At 39.8% G+C, this 17623-nt stretch overlaps 1 protein-coding gene across 2 annotated transcripts in view; it reads right to left on the bottom strand.

Moving 5' to 3' along the window:
- Positions 1 to 979: 979 nt before the first annotated feature.
- Positions 980 to 17623, bottom strand: part of CNTNAP4 (contactin associated protein family member 4) — a 238827-nt gene continuing 222183 nt past the window's right edge. Inside the window, exons 21-24 of one of the 2 annotated variants that reach the window (XM_032325430.1) lie at positions 17138 to 17225; positions 5987 to 6208; positions 5568 to 5639; positions 980 to 1366 (exon numbers count right to left, since the gene is read on the bottom strand). In XM_032325430.1, coding sequence (XP_032181321.1) covers positions 1173 to 1366; positions 5568 to 5639; positions 5987 to 6208; positions 17138 to 17225 — 576 coding nt within the window. In that variant the 3' untranslated portion in view covers positions 980 to 1172. The remainder of the gene's footprint in view (positions 1367 to 5567; positions 5640 to 5986; positions 6209 to 17137; positions 17226 to 17623) is intronic. The other variant, XM_032325431.1, reaches the window with a different exon arrangement.

Here is a 17623-nt window from a genome sequence, read left to right as displayed (position 1 = left end):
GCAGTTTCTACTTCGAAAAGTCTGTCCTGGGGGTCAGTGCACGGAAAAATGTATGCCTGAAGGGGTATACATTTTAGAACGGGGAATGGAGCTCTCCACCTCGAACTGTCTCTTCTTTTTTTTTTTTTTTTTAAATACATAAGGAACATGCTCCACAGAATATAGTCAAGGGAGATCAAAGAAAATTGGGTGACAGGCTTTAGAAAAACAGAAGTACAAACAAGAAAGAAAACTGGCATAAGGCTCGGGTAAAGTATTCTCAAAAGTACATTTCATACGAGACATTACAGTTGTAAATAAAAATTTTTTTTGGCATTGTTAAGAATTGTGTTTTTTATATCAGCAAGTTTAGTGGTTGCAAACACTTCACATTCTTTGGGAAACTGGCGTCATCCAGCGTCTTCCCTACTGCCAACCCTGAACCCAGACAGCAGATGATGAGAAATTTAAAAGGCAGAAATCACACGCTGACAACCAATGCACTCTCTGAGTCTTGTCACATATGGATTTTACGTTCAGAGCTGAAGTCTGACCCTCCAAACCTAATGTGTTCGAAATCATTAAGAAGAGTCAAATAGAAAAAGAGCGCTACGATCAAACCAATGACAACAAAACATCTTTCAAGACTATTGATAAATTGTATTGAATGTAATACAGAGAGAAAGGCAAAGGGTTGATATACTTTTGGCCACTGAAGATGCAAACGCCAGCCAAGCGGGATCTGAGAAGCGTTTCCAGGCCTATGAATAACACTGCGAGGGACACTACAGCAAACACAGCGCGTGTTCTCAAATAAAGCAAGGTTGTTAGAGTCCAATTTGGATTTTTTACCTCTAACAAAACTGAAGTATCACATGATTGAGAGACCAGGGCTACAGTGTTCACGTTCAAAAACCGTAGTCATCCAGTGAGTCAAACTTCTGTTTTAGATCCTACCAGAACAGTTGGAAATTAAGAGCAATAGCCAATTCTTTGTTCTATGGAACGACTGCTATGGGAAATACGTCACTGCACGAGGCCTCCCGAAGCCATCTCGAGTCTGGCTACGGCAAGATGGCTGTGCTGCAAATCCAGTGCCTGTACGTTCAGTGGAAGAGCGTTTTCTTGTCCACTGAGAGCCCCTGGCTATTAGAACAGACCGTCGGAACTGCAAGTTAAATCACAGCCGCCCATCAGAAGAAGTACTCTCTCTGATTTTCATTGACTGCGCTTTGTACATTAAGCTCACTTTTCAAAACAGCCTCGGCACTGTCTGCATTCTCTGACCTTTTTGCCTCATTCCTTTTGTATAACCTTTTCTGCTGATAGATGCGAACGGCTATGGCAGCGATGCACAGCAAGATAAAGACCACAACAGCTATCAAACCTAGCGAGAGAAGAGAAAACAATGCAAAATCAGAATTTTTGTCCACACCGAAGCCCTGCTGGCTTCATTGCTTAATAAGTCATAATACAATTATTTTCTACATAAACCGAACATCTGGTATCTACAAATAAAAAAAAAACAAACTTCAGGTATTTTTGGATTGGGTTGTATCGTAATACATTGAGTTTGTTTCTGAGTTCCGCCAGCCTGCTAGGTTTGCCTTCATTTACTCTGCATGCGTGTAATACTGGATTTATTTAGTGCATTTCCATTTATTTTATAATTTTTTAGTGTGTTTACATTAAACACAAGATGTTACCGACATGTAAGACCATGTGATCATGGCATATCAATACACAGATTTTAATTATTTTAAAATTTTAGAGAGTAGTAATTATAAAATGACTAAATGTGCTTTTTGTACTTAAATATTTAAAGATTGTAATTCAGTTGATCTGCAATAGTTCGTTATACTGCTGATTTAGTAGGAGGACCAGGATATAGGTATCTGAATGATCTTGATTAGTGAAATATATTCATATGGATAATATAGATGATTTAGCTTATTTCTATATGAGAAATATTGATGTTCTGAAACATCCGGTTATAAATCAAAGTCTTAAATACCACAACTGTTAACTATACCAATATATGGGTATCAATCTTGGCATTCCATTGGGCTAGAAGTTCTACAAAGTGCGATCTGTGAGTCCCTGATGGTCCCCAGGACACTTTGAGGAGGTCTACAGGGTCAAAGCTATTTTCATAATAATTCTAAGATGACTTTTCCTTTGTGTTGACATATCCATTGCTAATGTAAAACAAGGTTGGGTAAAATTCCTGGTACCATAGCATAAATTAAGACAAGGCTACCAAACTATGACACTGGTCATTGAATTCATTTACACACTGCCAAGCAACCCTGGAAAAAAGAAAAAAAGCTAGCTTCACTTGAGAGTGCCCTTGATGAAACACTAACAATATTTTCTGAAATCTGAACTTTGGCTTTTTGCCTTTTTAACATTTTGGACGATGAAACAGAAAGTACTTGGGGTGTATCTCCCAGTATGGTAGCTGTCCCCAGGAAAAGCACTTGTACCCAGGAAAAGGTGACTTGTGAGCTCAACTAGTTACTCTTTGCTTCATGGAACACCATTTTCATTTGAAAGAATGGCTAACAAACCGTGGTTGTTTTGATTTGTACTCGTCAGATATTTTCTCTGAAAATGAGTGAAGTAAGCCCATCACTTCAAGAAAAAACAACGGACAATATATGTTATCAGTAATAAAAGTCAAACTTTCCAATGAAAAATAGAATTTGGAAAACCACTGCCCGTCACTATGAATTTGAGAGTTTCTTAATACTTAGGGACTTTTCTGATAAAAACAGTGGGGGTGTTAACGGATGTAGTTGTTTTTAGACAAAAGTAGGTATGGTGGAAATAGCAAGGTGGGTCACCTGTCATATTGTAAAGCTAGGAGTCTTCATTCTTGTTTCAATTAGGTGTGTCTAACTTGAATGGAGCCCACCAAGCCAACACACTGAATCACTGTTACCAGAAACTGTGATTTCTCACCCACGCAGCTGATTCCTAAGCACATGATTCAGTGGGCGGATTCACTACATCAAATCAGAGTATTGCCAATGGCTGAGCCAATTTTTGGCTGAGTCAACCTTACCTGAGAAGGACAGCAATTCCTTGCTCATAAATCTAATATAAATGTGACACCAAATTCTGTTACCTAAAATCTAAAAAATTTACTAATGGGCATGGTAATTTTATTAGTAGTAGTCATATTAATAAGTAGTAATTTTATTCAGAATATCCAATTGTTTTCTATATTTTCCTTTCATCAGTCGAATTGCTATAAATATTTCTATTGTCTGGTATCTTGTTATAGGCCTCTGGTATCAAGAGAGATATTCTGAATAATTTCAATGTGAAAAACTGATGATCCATTATGGAGAGCAGGCCTCAGCAATTAGAAAATAAACATCAACATTACAGTGGCCCAGACAAGACATCCAGACAGTCATAATCGTGAATGGACTCTGGAAATAGTTTATTCCATGTATGTGATTTATCTCCTTTAATCTGGGGAAGGTATTATGTCTGGATGTGTTATGTCCAAGGAAAACCTTGATCTAACCTGTTCTACCTCCCCCCAAAATACACTAAATTAAATATGGCCAACCAGTGTGCTCTATGACATTGCCATCTGAAGCTCTGTGTGAATGTGTTTTTATGAAGAAATTACGTAGCTTACTCTTTGTCTAAATCTCACCATCCGTATCTGCACAGCTCGGTCAGAAACCCTCTGTAATATCTGGGTCACAGTTTTAAATGTCTTATTAAACAATTTTCTTATCTTACATTATTCGGTGTTTGTAAGTGAAGAGAAAGATCATCTAAAGTGTAGAACATAGGGCGATTAGCCAATTTGGAGGAATTTTAAATGGATTAATTATTGTTACACAGTGGGTGCAATTTAGGAGTAACTAGACAACGGGTGAAAAATTATATCACGATGCTACCAGATGGAGAAACACCCCAGAGGATGATATTCTGTGAATGAGCAGATAAATCGCATGTGGTCCCAGACAAGGCCTTCAGAGCTGAAACGGCCATCCCAGCTGCTCTACTTCTGATGCTTAGTCTCTGCAATGACCAAAAGCAGGCATGACTGGATTCCTAGACCCTCAGCCCCTGGGCTGCAAACTTGCCACGTTGTCTTTCTCTGTGTTCTGCCTTTGAGCCAAGCGAGATTTCACAGGTGACCCATAACTTGTTTCCATTCTAGAATAACACAGAATGACTTACCAACATACCCCTCCTTTATTCTGTAAGTCCTGCCAATGATCTCTGCCCAAAGCAAAATATTCTAAAGATTATTTTGTTTCAACACTGGCTTGACTGTCCAATCACTCTCTACGTGTATCTATCTCTTTCTATATTGTCTTATATCGATACTAGTTAAATGTATAAACGAAACACCATTATGAGACTGAGACAATCTGTTTAACAAGGAATCCTAGTTTAAAACATGAAGCACATTAAATGCTAGAGCTCTGTATGAGTTTTTAACCATATAATATATTAATAACAATATACTCATGGATTTCTTTTAGGCATGCGGTTATTAACCACTCTTCTAGCAGGTCTTACTGTTGTTTGCTTGGTTGGTTTTTTTTGCTTGTTGTATGACTAAATGGGAATTCTATCTTATGTATCTTTAATTTCCACCACTAGTTTGATAAAAGAAAAATACCCGAAATAGCAGTGGGGATGTTAATATCCTCAAAAAGATTTGACTAGTACTATCGTCTGTCTCAGTAAAATCCTAACTTCTTAAAAGAAGTTGATGTCTGGATGAGTAAACGTGTAAAAAATGGAACAAAATGGATCAGTAAAAAGCCCACATAAACTGCCCAAGTAAAAAAGTAATTATAGTATCTGGCAATATAATAAAATAACTGTTTACTTTTTACGTTCTTATCCTATGCAGAGCGTGATTAATGACCTTCTTAAGACCACTGATCAGGAGAAAACTATATATTTGGGGGGTGGTTTTGAATAAATTATGTCTCAGAAAATATACTGTTTCATTGTCAGCAAGAAATATTTTTAAATTTGGGGGGTTAATTCTTCAATTTAAAATAACTTTGAATCACTTTTATTCCTAGCCTAATATTTGACAAAAATGCAACTGAAAATGTAATATTCATTGATGTGACCTAAACCGTGGAACTATCCACTTTATTGAGCATGGCCACAACAAAAATATTAGTTTTTCCCACTGTTTACATAAACTCTTGCAGAAGCAATACAACAAATTCCAAGAAGCCAACAAAAACCGTATTGCTTCCTCCAGTATATTCAGATGTCCCTAGGGATTGTAGAAGGCCACTTTCAAGCTAAATGAGAACTCATTTTTATACAGTTTAGCAACTATTCCTTGAGTGTGGTGCCTTGGTGAAATTATCCATTATTTATACTGAAACTCTTCAAGGAAGTCGGGAATTCAAGAAGACTCTAAAAGGCAATCCGGTATAAATAATAAACCAACCCTGCTGACCTAAGGCTTCAGTGCCTGACCCTGGGGATGTATGTGGATTCTTCATGGTTTCTCTGACACTAAATATTTGCCACTTCTAGTAATGGGAGGTATCAAAGAAGAGCCCATCCAGGTTTTCTGTTACCTCCAATCACTGCAGAGTCACTTCTGATCGCATTAGCATGGGGTTGTCTGTTGTCTCTTGTTCCCGAATGATCTGTAGTAAAAGGATAAAAAAGGGGGGAATGGAGTGATACGGCCAAGCAAAAGAGGAAATTTTGGAAAAATAAAAATCTTAAAACATTTTAAACCAGAGCAGAATTAGCCAAGTCAAGGTGGGATCTCTACGGACAATTTTTTTTAAGCTCAGAAGTGTCAAGTGCAGGGCTCACATGAATAAAGCACTGAGAATCTAGAGAAGAAATGGGCAAGGCAACTGGTCGTCAAGCTAACAAAGCCAATTTTGAGAGGCCACCTTGAGCACATGCTGCCGCAGCAGCAACAGAGCACTCAATGTCCAGGGGACCGGTGTGTTTGTCGGTGTGTAAAGGAGGAGCCACACACCACCTGCAAACGAGTGTGTCCTTTCTCTCAATGTGGCGTCAGTGCCGGCCTGGGCCATACAGCTGGACTCTGTCACATGTCCCGAGACGGTGATGGGGGCCGGGTGGCTGGGCTGCAGCGCAGCCTTCAGCGGGGCCACGTGGCTGAGCTGCACGGCAGAGAGACAGCCCAGGAAGCCCTGCGCACCAGCCAGTGCCGTCTCCTGGTCTACATCACTGTGTTCTGTGAACCCAAACAGCAAAATGTTAGTAACCGTGCAAGAGTGAACAGGCAAGGCTACACACAGAATGTTCGAGTCTGGTAATACAACAGTGACACATATGCGGAAGACTAAATTCCCCTTTTTTGGCTTCAATAAAAGAGTCAGATCCAGTAAGTCTCTCCGTGACTACTGTCGAGCCTCTCCAAGTGAATGAAGGCAAGTTTTAAGGATGGCTAATTTGATATGATGTGGTGAACATCGAAGTGATTGAAGTCTCCCTAAGAAGGGGCCAGGTTTTGAACTGATGAGGGTTTGTGAGATGGTAAAGTGAAACACAGATCATTAACATGATTTGTGATAGGGCTTGGAGTAAGAGAGTAAAGTGCTTCCTGATTTGGAAATAAATTCGGCTCAGCTTGTGAGACGTAAATATGAAAAGCACAGAAGCTAGATGGAAAATTGAACTTCTAGAGTTCCCTTATCCACTGCCCAACCAGACAATTCGGTCTGGCCCGATAGCTTTCCTGTACTCTGCGACCCCAACCGAACACGCAGGGGGATGTTATCACGTGGTGGAGGCTTCACCCCAAAAAGTCCCCCTAATGACTCAGGCACAGCAGTGAAAATGTTCATACCTTCCTGCCTTTTCTCCCTCTTTCTGTGCTGCCAGTCACTCAGACTTGTGCGAGTCTCCTGTCCCCTTGAGACAGAGAACCCCTCCCCCGCACCAACAGGAGTTTAGTTTATCTGCGACTACTGTGGCACGGAGATTCGTTTGAATGTCAGAATATTAATTCACAGTTTTACAGTGAAGACTATATTTACATTTTATGCTTGGCGAGGCTGCAGTTGAAACCAGGCGAATGACCCGTGGAGTTTTAAAGTTCAAATGCTGTCGGACGACAATGCGTGCAACCCACCCAGTGGGACCAGAGAACAGCACGACTCCTCTCACCTGCTCTGCGTGTACAGGGACACAGGCACAATCCGCACTTCTCTCTCTCTCTTCTTTTTAAAGGATAACAGGTATTAAGTATTTATTGGGTGCTATGAATGCGCTCAGCACTGCGGTCTGGGGTTTGCGTGCTCGTGTTTGCAGCTCCCAGGACTCGGGTCTGCTGGCAGTCGTACGGGGTCAGAACCGCAGTGACTGCTGGAGGCCGGGGAGCCGTAGGCATTCTGAGTCGGGCCTGTCGGGCTCCAAGCCACAAGGCTCTGCTACTTACGAACTGCTTTCTGACTGACACATTGTTTTCTCTCCTCTGTTCCTATCTTCTGCAGTGCCTCTTATTTATTTTGTTATTATTATTTTTTGGCTTGAGAGCAGCTAGTCTTGAAGTGACTCTGGACAATTCAGCTCTGATTGAACCCACTTGTTAAGAATTCTGAAGAACACCCTTTTTGTTCCATTTCCAATCACACTTTATACCTAATGATAAAAATGCTGATTAAGGGGTGCCTGGGTGACTCAGTCATTAAGTCTTCCTCCGGCCCAGGTCATGATCCTGGGGTCCTGGGATCGAGCCCTGCATCAGGCTCCCTGCTCAGTGGGAGGCCTGCTTCTCCCTCTACCATTCCCCCTGCTTGTGTTCCCTCTCTTGCTGTGTCTCTGCCAAATAAATAAATAAAATCTTAAAAAAAAAATGCTGATTAAATGGGGAGTATCACAAACGTCACCCTCCCATCTGAACAGCAGAGGGACGACCTTCCTCTCCTGCTGTGGGGGACAGATACATGGCACTTGGGCTTAAGCATTCTCCGTCTTAGAAGGCCATGTTCGGACCACCAGGCCATCCCACATCACTGCACAAAGGCGGGCTCCCTGGACCCATAGGTGACCCTCAACCCCCAGTATCATGCTGTTACTAGAAGCCATTCCGTCCACGTGCAGAAGCCAAGAACTAACTCCCAACACAGAGCATTCACTCACTTGAATGGATATACATTCAAATATATTTATGTTTAGAAAGACAGCATTCTTGCTTTGGGTTTTTTTTTTTTTTTTTACTTTAATAAGAAAAGAAAACATACATTAATAGCAGCATAACCAAGACAGTGCATTTCACATTTATTCCACCATGTTAAAATCTTGATTACAATTTCTGTAGAGTTTTAAAAAATCTTATCTTTTGAACTAGAAAAAAATGTAAATAGATAAGATTCACTTCTCTGGTACGAATCTGATAGGAGATTAATTCTATTTTACTTTTTAAAAAAGATTTTCGTGTTTGGGAGAGAGAGAGAAAGAGCTAGTGGGATAAAGTGCAGAGAGAGAGAATATCCCAGCAGACTTCCGCTGAGCATGGACCCCAATGATGTGGGGCTTGATCTCACCACCCATGAGATCAGGACCTTAGCCGAAAACTAAGAGGTGGATGCTTAACTGAACTGAGCCACCCAGGTGCCCTGAGATGGATATTAAAAACTATACCTTCAAGTCCAAAACATTTTACATATTACAAGTTACTGTATAAAATACTTTAAATTCTAAAACTTAAAGTGGGCAGTTAGTCAACTGAATTTGTTTTAAGAGCTACCAAGACAGGAAATAGATTCCCTGCATATCAGGCATCTCACATTCTAGTAGCAGAGTCAGAAAATAAACACAGAAAAAGGAATGAGCGGTGATGATCTAGAAACCACTAGAGCGGTGATGATCTGAAGAAATGACTTAGAAAGTGTGATGGAGTATGTCTGGAACAGAAATTTATCTGGAGGGATTAGGTGATTTTTGTGTGTCTCTTTTAAGGTTGACTCTTCATAGTCCTGTTCCCTTAGGAATCTGTAGATATAATTCTAGCATCTTCTGGCTCTATTACTTTTCTTCCTCAAAATTTTTTAAAAATTTGATGATTCAGGAATTTTTCATAGAACATGGTGGGCCCTTATCATGTGGTGACACAAAGATTTTCTTTAGCCTAGAAAATTTCATACATTGTGCAAACAACTATTGCTTCACCTTCATATTTTTTTTAGCTTTAATTTTACAGAGAATGAGAATGAGAGAGAGGGAGAATGAGCAAGAGGCGTTGGGAGGAGGAGAGAATCCTCAAGCAGGTTCCCCAGTGAGTGTGGAGCCCAATGCAGGGCTAGATCTCACAACCAGACCTGAGCTGAAACCAAGAGTTGGGCACTTAACCAAAGGTACCACCAGGCACCCCATTCACCTCCAATTTTTTTTATCTTTTCGTTCTGATTATTCACATGGGGTCTCCTCTGCATATTCTAAGGGATTTTACTCTTCCCACCTAATTTTTATCATTTAGGACTTAATTTTGTGTGAGTCAAGTGCTTCATTCACTTGATCTTCTAGGTGATGAATTCAAGTTTCAACAAAGATCACTCTTTCTTACTTTGACATTTTTGGTCTGGAACAACCATACTTTTTAGTTCTTCCAGGTCTTTTGGTTGCTTTGCTAAAAGCAAGTGCTCTTACTAAGTTTCATTGTGATGGTGTCTGTTTCCCTGAAAAGGCTTATTGTCATAGGGAATGATTCTGGTGGCTTTGTTTCTTCTCCCATTTTATTGTTAAATCTTCTTCTTCTTCTTCTTCTTTTTTCGTTATTGCATCTTCTTAAAAATGGAGTTGCTTTTCTCATCTGCTAGGAGCTTTTCAGTCACTGACGTCCTGGTGGCTGACACCAGAGAAGGGAGACCATGGAGTTGCCCCATGCCAGTGACGCCTGTAGGCCAAGGACTCATGGAACCTCCAGAGAGAGAGGACTCAAACTTCAGACCATCCTCTGCAAAACTCAGGAACTCCTCAAGTTTCAAGGTGTTCCCTTCTTTGGCAAAGAGGGTAAATGGGCACAATGACGTTTTCAACGCTGACCTCTCCCCCTGGGGTCCAAAGATAATCTGCAAGCCAAGCATTTCCAAGTGGAGTGGAGGGATCTATACAATTTAGGGTCTGCCCTCCAAGACTTTCCTAGGCTGGCCCCTAAATCTCTTCCAACCAGAGGCCAAGGAGTCCCCCAACACTTTCTTCACTGGCAACCTCCAGGCTTCCCCCTGCCTGCTGGGCTGGACCAACAAGCCCTATATTCAGGAGAGTCAATGGGTAGGAATTAGAACCAGGAGGTAAGGCACTGCACAGACTTCTTCAGCTACCTCCCCAGATCTGAGTCCAAACAAAATGAACAGCTATACTATGTTGTTCATAAGCAAAACTGGCCTTAGAAATACATGGCATTAGATATCTTACTGGACATTGACAATTGTGCTAATAAAGCCAATGAGAAAAATACCTATCTTTCCGATTATCTGACTCCTGAAATGCCAATACCATTTAACGATTAGAACAGGGAGGATGGAGGAATTGAAGACCGACGTCTCCTGCTTGACACAAATCCTTAGAGGACTCAATCATGTTTTATATATTTCTGGTTATAAAAACCCTTAACAGACTCAGATTTTTTTATTTTTTTATTTTTTTTTAAGATTTTATTTATTTATTTGACAGAGAGAGATCACAAGTAGGCAGAGAGGCAGGCAGAGAGTGAGAGAGGGAAGCAGGCTCCCCGCTGAGCAGAGAGCCCGATGCGGGACTCGATCCCAGGACCCTGAGATCATGACCTGAGCCGAAGGCAGCGGCTTAACCCACTGAGCCACCCAGGTGCCCCTCAGATTTTTTTATAATCTTGCCTATAAAAAATTAGCCTCAACTGTATTTTCTAACAGAGGGAATGACTTCTGCTTTGTTAAAGAAGAAACTTTTTAACAAAAAGCCTGCAAGAAAAATAAGAGTCCCAAGGAATTAAAATTCATATGAAGAGCATTTCTATACCTGGAAAGAGGACTGTTTCTGGAAAGGCCGTGAAGTAAATGGAAGAACATCTTAAGGAGGGCTTCATGGAAATTCTTGTGGCTCTCATTACCAAACTAACAGAAAACCTCAGAAAACAAAACCAAATAGGTTGGCTATACCTAGCAAGAGGGACCTTGTTTCAAAAGAATCTCAGCATCTTTAACACGTAAAAGTAAGGGTAAGAAGGCTTGCCAGAACATGGTGCACTAAGTCAGAGGGGGAGCATGGCTAAGACCCGGCACGACATCCTCATCATTACATGCAATTATGACCAGGATTCAATAAACAAGAGTTAGTGCAAAAGTAAAATGGCAAAGCAGTCAGCAAATGCTACATGGATAAGGAAGCAGTTATTCATAAAACGTATTTATTTGCCAACCAAACCTACTGCTCAGAGATATAACCTTGAAAATCTGATTAATACAGAAGCTATTTATAGTTCGATATCTCTGGGCAACCCGTACTTCTCTTTTGCTTTGAATATAACCTGTCTTAAGTGTCACAGACATTTACACAATCACAGTGTCCCTTAAGGAATCTAATCAAACTGTCTTATGTAGCCCCTTGGCTTTGAAGCAGGTTTTACATAAAATATCACCGAGACTGACGTTTGTTCCTATAGCTCCTCTATGAGATGGAGTAGACACTCTCTTCCCTCTGACCACACACTTTATTTACATCTGGCCTAAATCTCCACTGCAGAAATCTGAGCTACTTCCTGGCTCTGCAGCCTCAGAAGAGATCAATGATCCCTACGGGTCATTGCCTCTAAATATATCAAGGCTACTGCCCAGCAGAGAATGACTGAAAAACATCTGCAGGCTTTTAGAAAACTCTTCTAACAGAAAAGCAATCCATAAACAGAACTCAGAACTTCATTTTACAGTGAGTTTTGGATGTAAAAATGAATGTAATGCAGACTGTTAGTTATGCAGGAATGTGAGCCAAGTGTGTCTGAGGCCGCCTGGTTCTTCCCACACCACGAAGGACCAAGGAACTGCTGCCGGTCAGCGTTCCGGGACCATAACAGATCTGACACAAACAAGTAATAGTGACTGTAAACTTCACTCCGCCTTCGAACAGAGATTCTTCCGTCATTCCACAGTGGGTGACATCGTTCAGGATGTGAGCACATGTTTCCGTGCAAGGTTTGGTGCAATCTCAAGGTTATGGAATGGTCTTCACGGAGTTTCTTTTTTCAAGTGTGGCATTGTGACCCAACGAAACCTTAATGAGTTAGCAAAGCAACTTTATGCCTGCATAGTTCCTCAGATCAATTACATCTCTTCTTATATGATGTTGAAGTTAATAGTTCTCCTAGCGGAGCTGATGAGGAATCGTTCACCTCGACATCAGTCCTTAATACACGTGAGCAACATACTTAATAGAGAAAGGACGTCAGACTGTTTGCCTTTTCAGAAGGAAGACTGGAAAGGAAAAAATTGCTTCCCCTCTTGTCCTCCAGGGCTCCTTTTACAAAGGAAACGAACCATAGGAACAAAGTTTTATCTCCAGTCCTCATTAATAAGCATTAGTAACAGTTATCAAGGAGGGTAATTTTTAGGTAATAATATCAATTTGTACTATGATGACATGGAAACCAGCTCTAACCTTCTAGTATACCCAAAAGACAACACTAGCAGAATTCACATTTCACTGCTCTTATTCCGCCGGACCAGTCCCGTGGCTCATCACTAGGCCGGCCTGGCCCGCATCGCCATGCTCTGCGCCCGGAGCTCCTGTACGCACTCTCCTGCCGACCTCATTCTCTCTTCTCTTCCACCAGTTCCTGCTCTTTAATAAAGTCACTCACACGACAGTGTAATTCCCTGACAATGGCTTTATTTTTTTACTTATTCCTGGTGCAGTTACATTTTAAAGCATGTCAGTAACTAAAGAAATAAACAATTGCCTTCTCTTTTTTACTTTAGGAATTATTCTAGTTTTATCAAAGGTGTCTAGTTTTGGCAGCTGATAAATATATAATTTGGGATTTGTGACTTTTGCTTTTATCATTCAGTATTTTCTTTGAAGTGTAAGGAGAGCTCTGTTTTCGTATGTTTGCCAAATGAAAGCGATCAGGGTGATATCGTTGTCAAAGGAGCAAACCCATCCTTCCTACCTGGAGCACATCCTTGTGATTCTATGAGTCTCTGACAACATCTCAATGTCTACCACACCACGTGCTCTATAATTAAAATCAGATACGTGTTTCAGCAACCTGACTGTTCTCTGGGTTTGGGACGGGACACTTTGATCTACGCTCCTGTATCATGATGAGGAGAAAGGTGTTTTTAAGCTCCTAGGTACGGCCAATTCAAAATAATGCCATTAATTCTATGGAAACAATTAGAGCCTCCACAAGGATGAAGCCGCTCTATGCATCAAAGATAGTCTATGACATTATAATTGCTAAAATATTCAAAAATCCACCTGATGAAGAAAAGAAATTGAGACTTCTTACTGCTCTTCTAAGCTGTACTTCTCTTTTAAAATCTGCTTTTAAAATAACCATTCTCTTATGTGTCCTATCACAATATAATTACATAATCAGGACTTAGGTCATCTGATTTCTCCCTGCCTCTAGGCACTGAAGTGAGTTTTACATAAAGGATTCCTGACACACAAGTTGTTTCTCCAGCTCTCAGTGGAGACTGGCTGTCCTTTCCTTGCTGACTACAGACATTATCTACATGTGGCCTAATCTCCACTGCAGTGAACTGAGCTACCTCCTGGCTCTGTGTCCTCAGGAGAGAGGAATAATCACTATTTTCTTAAAGATTTTATTCATTCATTTCGACATGGGGCTCGATGCCAGGACCCAGAGATCATGACCTGAGCCTAGGCAGACACTTAACCAACTGAGCCACGCAGGTGCCCCAGGAATAATCACTATTGATCAAGACCTCTAATGTGCAAAAGCTACCGCTCAGGTAAGTGCAAATCATCCAATTTTTACTAAAATAAATTAGAAATCTATAATAACATATAAAAGTATCTAGACACAGAATTCAGAGCTTAATCTCACAATGAGATACGGCTATGAAGAGCAGATTTAATGTACTCTTGATCATAGAAGGATCTGAACTAAGCTGCTTGGCTAAAACCTTGATCTTCCCACCACACCTCCCGACTACTAATGATTATTATTGTCAAGGTTACTGAGTCCTTAACTTAAATGTAATAGGGAGTTAGAGATGGTTTCCATGTTGTCATAATACTGTTTGATATTATTTCTAAAATTTACCTTCTTTTTGAGTATCTGCTAGTAATGTTAGTTCAGTGACAATCATCCAAAATGATGTCCATAGTTCTTCCTAAATTTAAGAAATGAGTAATGGAGAAAGTTGAAAGAAGGAAAATAGGTCCTTGTTTCTGGGTTTCCATCTATAATAGCAATGAATGGTCATATCCTTCAGGCTTTGGTTGAAAAGGCAGATAAATTGCCACTCCAAAAAAAAAAAATGATTGATGAATGTTTATATTCTGCTCCCTTAAAAGAAATATTCATAAATCATAAAATGACATAAATATTACAACTCATTTTTATTTGGGGGGCAATTTGGAACTATTTTATCTAAAGTGATATAAGGCCCATTATACTCAACTGCATACACAGGGACATTGTGTGTGACAATTGTGTGTGTGCCCACTAAACAAAAGCTCTGTGAGGGCAGACACAATGTCCACTTTGCTGAATGGCACTCTCTGTGTACGCAACAGGTCACACAGATCACAAAGTATGCGCTAAATGAATCTAAGAAAAATGAGCTTCCAAATAGAAAAACATATTTGATATACGTGGGGCCATGACAAAGTCCTTGCAGGCCTCCAACTAGAGGAGAGTAACTGACCTAGGGCCCTCTGAAACCTATCTTTATATTTGGGCCAAGGTCATGCTTCCTGTGAGTGACTCCCAGTGGTGGCTGATCACAGCAGGGATTCCTAAGACAGGCTCCTTCTTGGGAAACAGGAGATTCTTCTGATGGCTGGCTGACTCAAGGGCTCCCCAAAGACTGCTCAACCCTTCTGACATGGCACAAACTTCCAAGATCCTTCTAACTTTTCCATTCTCTTTCCTTCATTAGGAGGCAGAGTTGCATGGCCATCTGATGGCTCTCCATTCTTGACCAGCTCCCACCTCACTTTCTTTTTTATAAGTTGTTCCCTGAATAAAATCCTCACGTGGTTGATTTTGACTTGGTGACAGCTTCTTGGAAGACCCAGCCTAATGTAATAAGAAACTCTAAGAACAATTCTCTGGAAAATTAACAGCTCCATTTTTGCAACTATTTTACTACAAATTAATATACCATATTAAAATATAATAATATACTACATATATTTAATTGTAAATTCATATACCACACCAAATTTGACCATAAATTATTATTCTCCTTTGAATTACAAATGACTTGAATAGAGGATTAGTTCTTGGTCCTTGGTCAAGATCCTAACCTTAGGTACACACCATATAAATTCTTACCTATACTTTTAGGAGAAGAATTGATTCAGACTATAAAGTTCATTGCTGAATCTGGACTTTAATCTTATTTTTCAGTATGAGTGATATGCATTTTAATAATATGCTATTCTTGAATAAAAACATTAACATCTTTAATTCCCTACTAATCTCCCTCCTCCTTTACTAAAAGGGAAACAAATATTTATATAATGAATGTTATTATTCTACTATTTGACTAATACAATCCTCCTAATAGAATGCAGATAAGTTTCCCAATTGTTTTATAATATATTTAACATATTTCTACTCACAAAAGGTATTTTCATCAGTAACTGTGGCATTAAATTTGAAGATTTTATTCTTCAAAAATATGATTGTATTAACATTATGCATGGCTGTTAAAATTTTCTATCTTGTGTTTTACATTTTTATGTAATGCCTCATCTCAGACCCTGCTAGACTGAGGAACTCTTGAGATCAGGATTTGTTATATTTATTTGATTTTTTTATTGCTATAGTTGAATTTACATAATTTACATGATGATACTCACTTGGAATTTTTCAGGTAAGCTTCCAAATATCTAAGAAGTACTTTGCACACGTCCACTCTAGCATACTGAGAGAACATTGCAACTCATACTTCCGTTTGTTTGTAGATTGAGAGCATACAATTTCGGTGCTCATCATAGTCCTAGAAAACCTATACATATTCATAAATTTAACTATTAACCTTCTCAAGGACCAATATTTTGATCACTCACCCACGGGTTTAATCAAATATTTCTCAGAATTCTGAGATTATATTCAGGAAATGTTAGGAATAATTAGTCAAGGTACAAATAACTGAAGAGTTCAAAAAATAAAAGATTCCATTTACTGTCTGAGGGGAAATATTCCAGGCTAGCATCAAATATCAATCAAGAGATGAACATTGGACTACAAGAGGTCTCCATCCCCACCAAATCATGTTAAGTATCACTCTTCTTTATAATTTACTTATAACTAAAAAGAAAACCCTTTCAAAATGTACTGTTCCTCTTTCCACCTAGTCCTTGTTGGCAAGTATAAAAAAATGTATATATATTTTGATGTTAAAATGGCAAGGGTATGCTTCTATCAGAAGGGATTGGTGGATATAAATAATAACCACAAGACATTTAAGTAGACACAGGGTTCCAGCCAGAGCGGCGAGCTACTACCACCTTTCAACAAAGCACAGAGGATCCAAGCAAGCACCTAAAACAGATTCACAAAGCTGGAAGAAAAGCCCCTGCTCTCCCCTCCCTTCTCTCTTAGGTCTAGTCCTGGTTTGATCATTAGATGACAGCCTGTGTATTTGGCAGGTGATTGATACATAGTCTGTTATTTCTACCTTCATTTTTTGATATTTTTGAAGTGTGAGAACAATATCATGTTTCATTACGTGGAGACCACAGCGGCATTTTTGTCAAAGGACCATGCCTGCTCAGCAGGACGTCCCTGAACACATTTACATAAACCCCTGAGAAGTTACTGGTTTTGCCTCGATTATCACTCATTTTGTACTCAAAATAAAACAGGGCATTTCTTTTGGTGTGATCAGTTTGTGTGTGGCCTGTGTGCATGTGTGTACACTTGGACTATGACTCTTCTGATCTTTTTGTGTCATGATTAGGGGAGCGTCGTGCCCTTACTTACCTAAAATCCTGCCCAGTACAAGAGACCTGATGGCACTGAATTCTGTACCTGATGACAGGTGGACTTGTCTCTTTGCATTATCATCGATCTATAGAATTGTCACATGAGGTACAAACAGCCAGATGGGTGCCATTTTGTTGGGAAGAGGACAAAAATCCACAGAAGACAAAAGAAAAATGGTAAAATAGGCAATTGTTAGTATGGCCCCAGAGATTATAAAAAACAAAATTTAAAGAGCCATTTACAAAGGTGAATGACATTTTCTAAACCTCCTCTTCTACCCTCAGATAGCAGTGCACCCCATCTTCTATCCCCTTACAGCATTGTAATTTTCTCTACTATATGAGAAATCCAAAGTTCATAAAGCTTAAAAAAAAAAAAAAAACAAGATATGAGTTTTTTCACCTTGAAACTTTTACCAAGGTTGGTATTTTCACTTGAGTCATTCAGCTAAGACATCTTCCTCTGTGTAGAGGTCCAAAACTT

The sequence above is a fragment of the Mustela erminea genome, chromosome 19 (genome assembly GCF_009829155.1).
Source record: "Mustela erminea isolate mMusErm1 chromosome 19, mMusErm1.Pri, whole genome shotgun sequence".
NCBI classification, from domain to species: Eukaryota; Metazoa; Chordata; class Mammalia; order Carnivora; family Mustelidae; genus Mustela; species Mustela erminea.
This window is presented reverse-complemented; position numbering and strand designations above follow the sequence as displayed.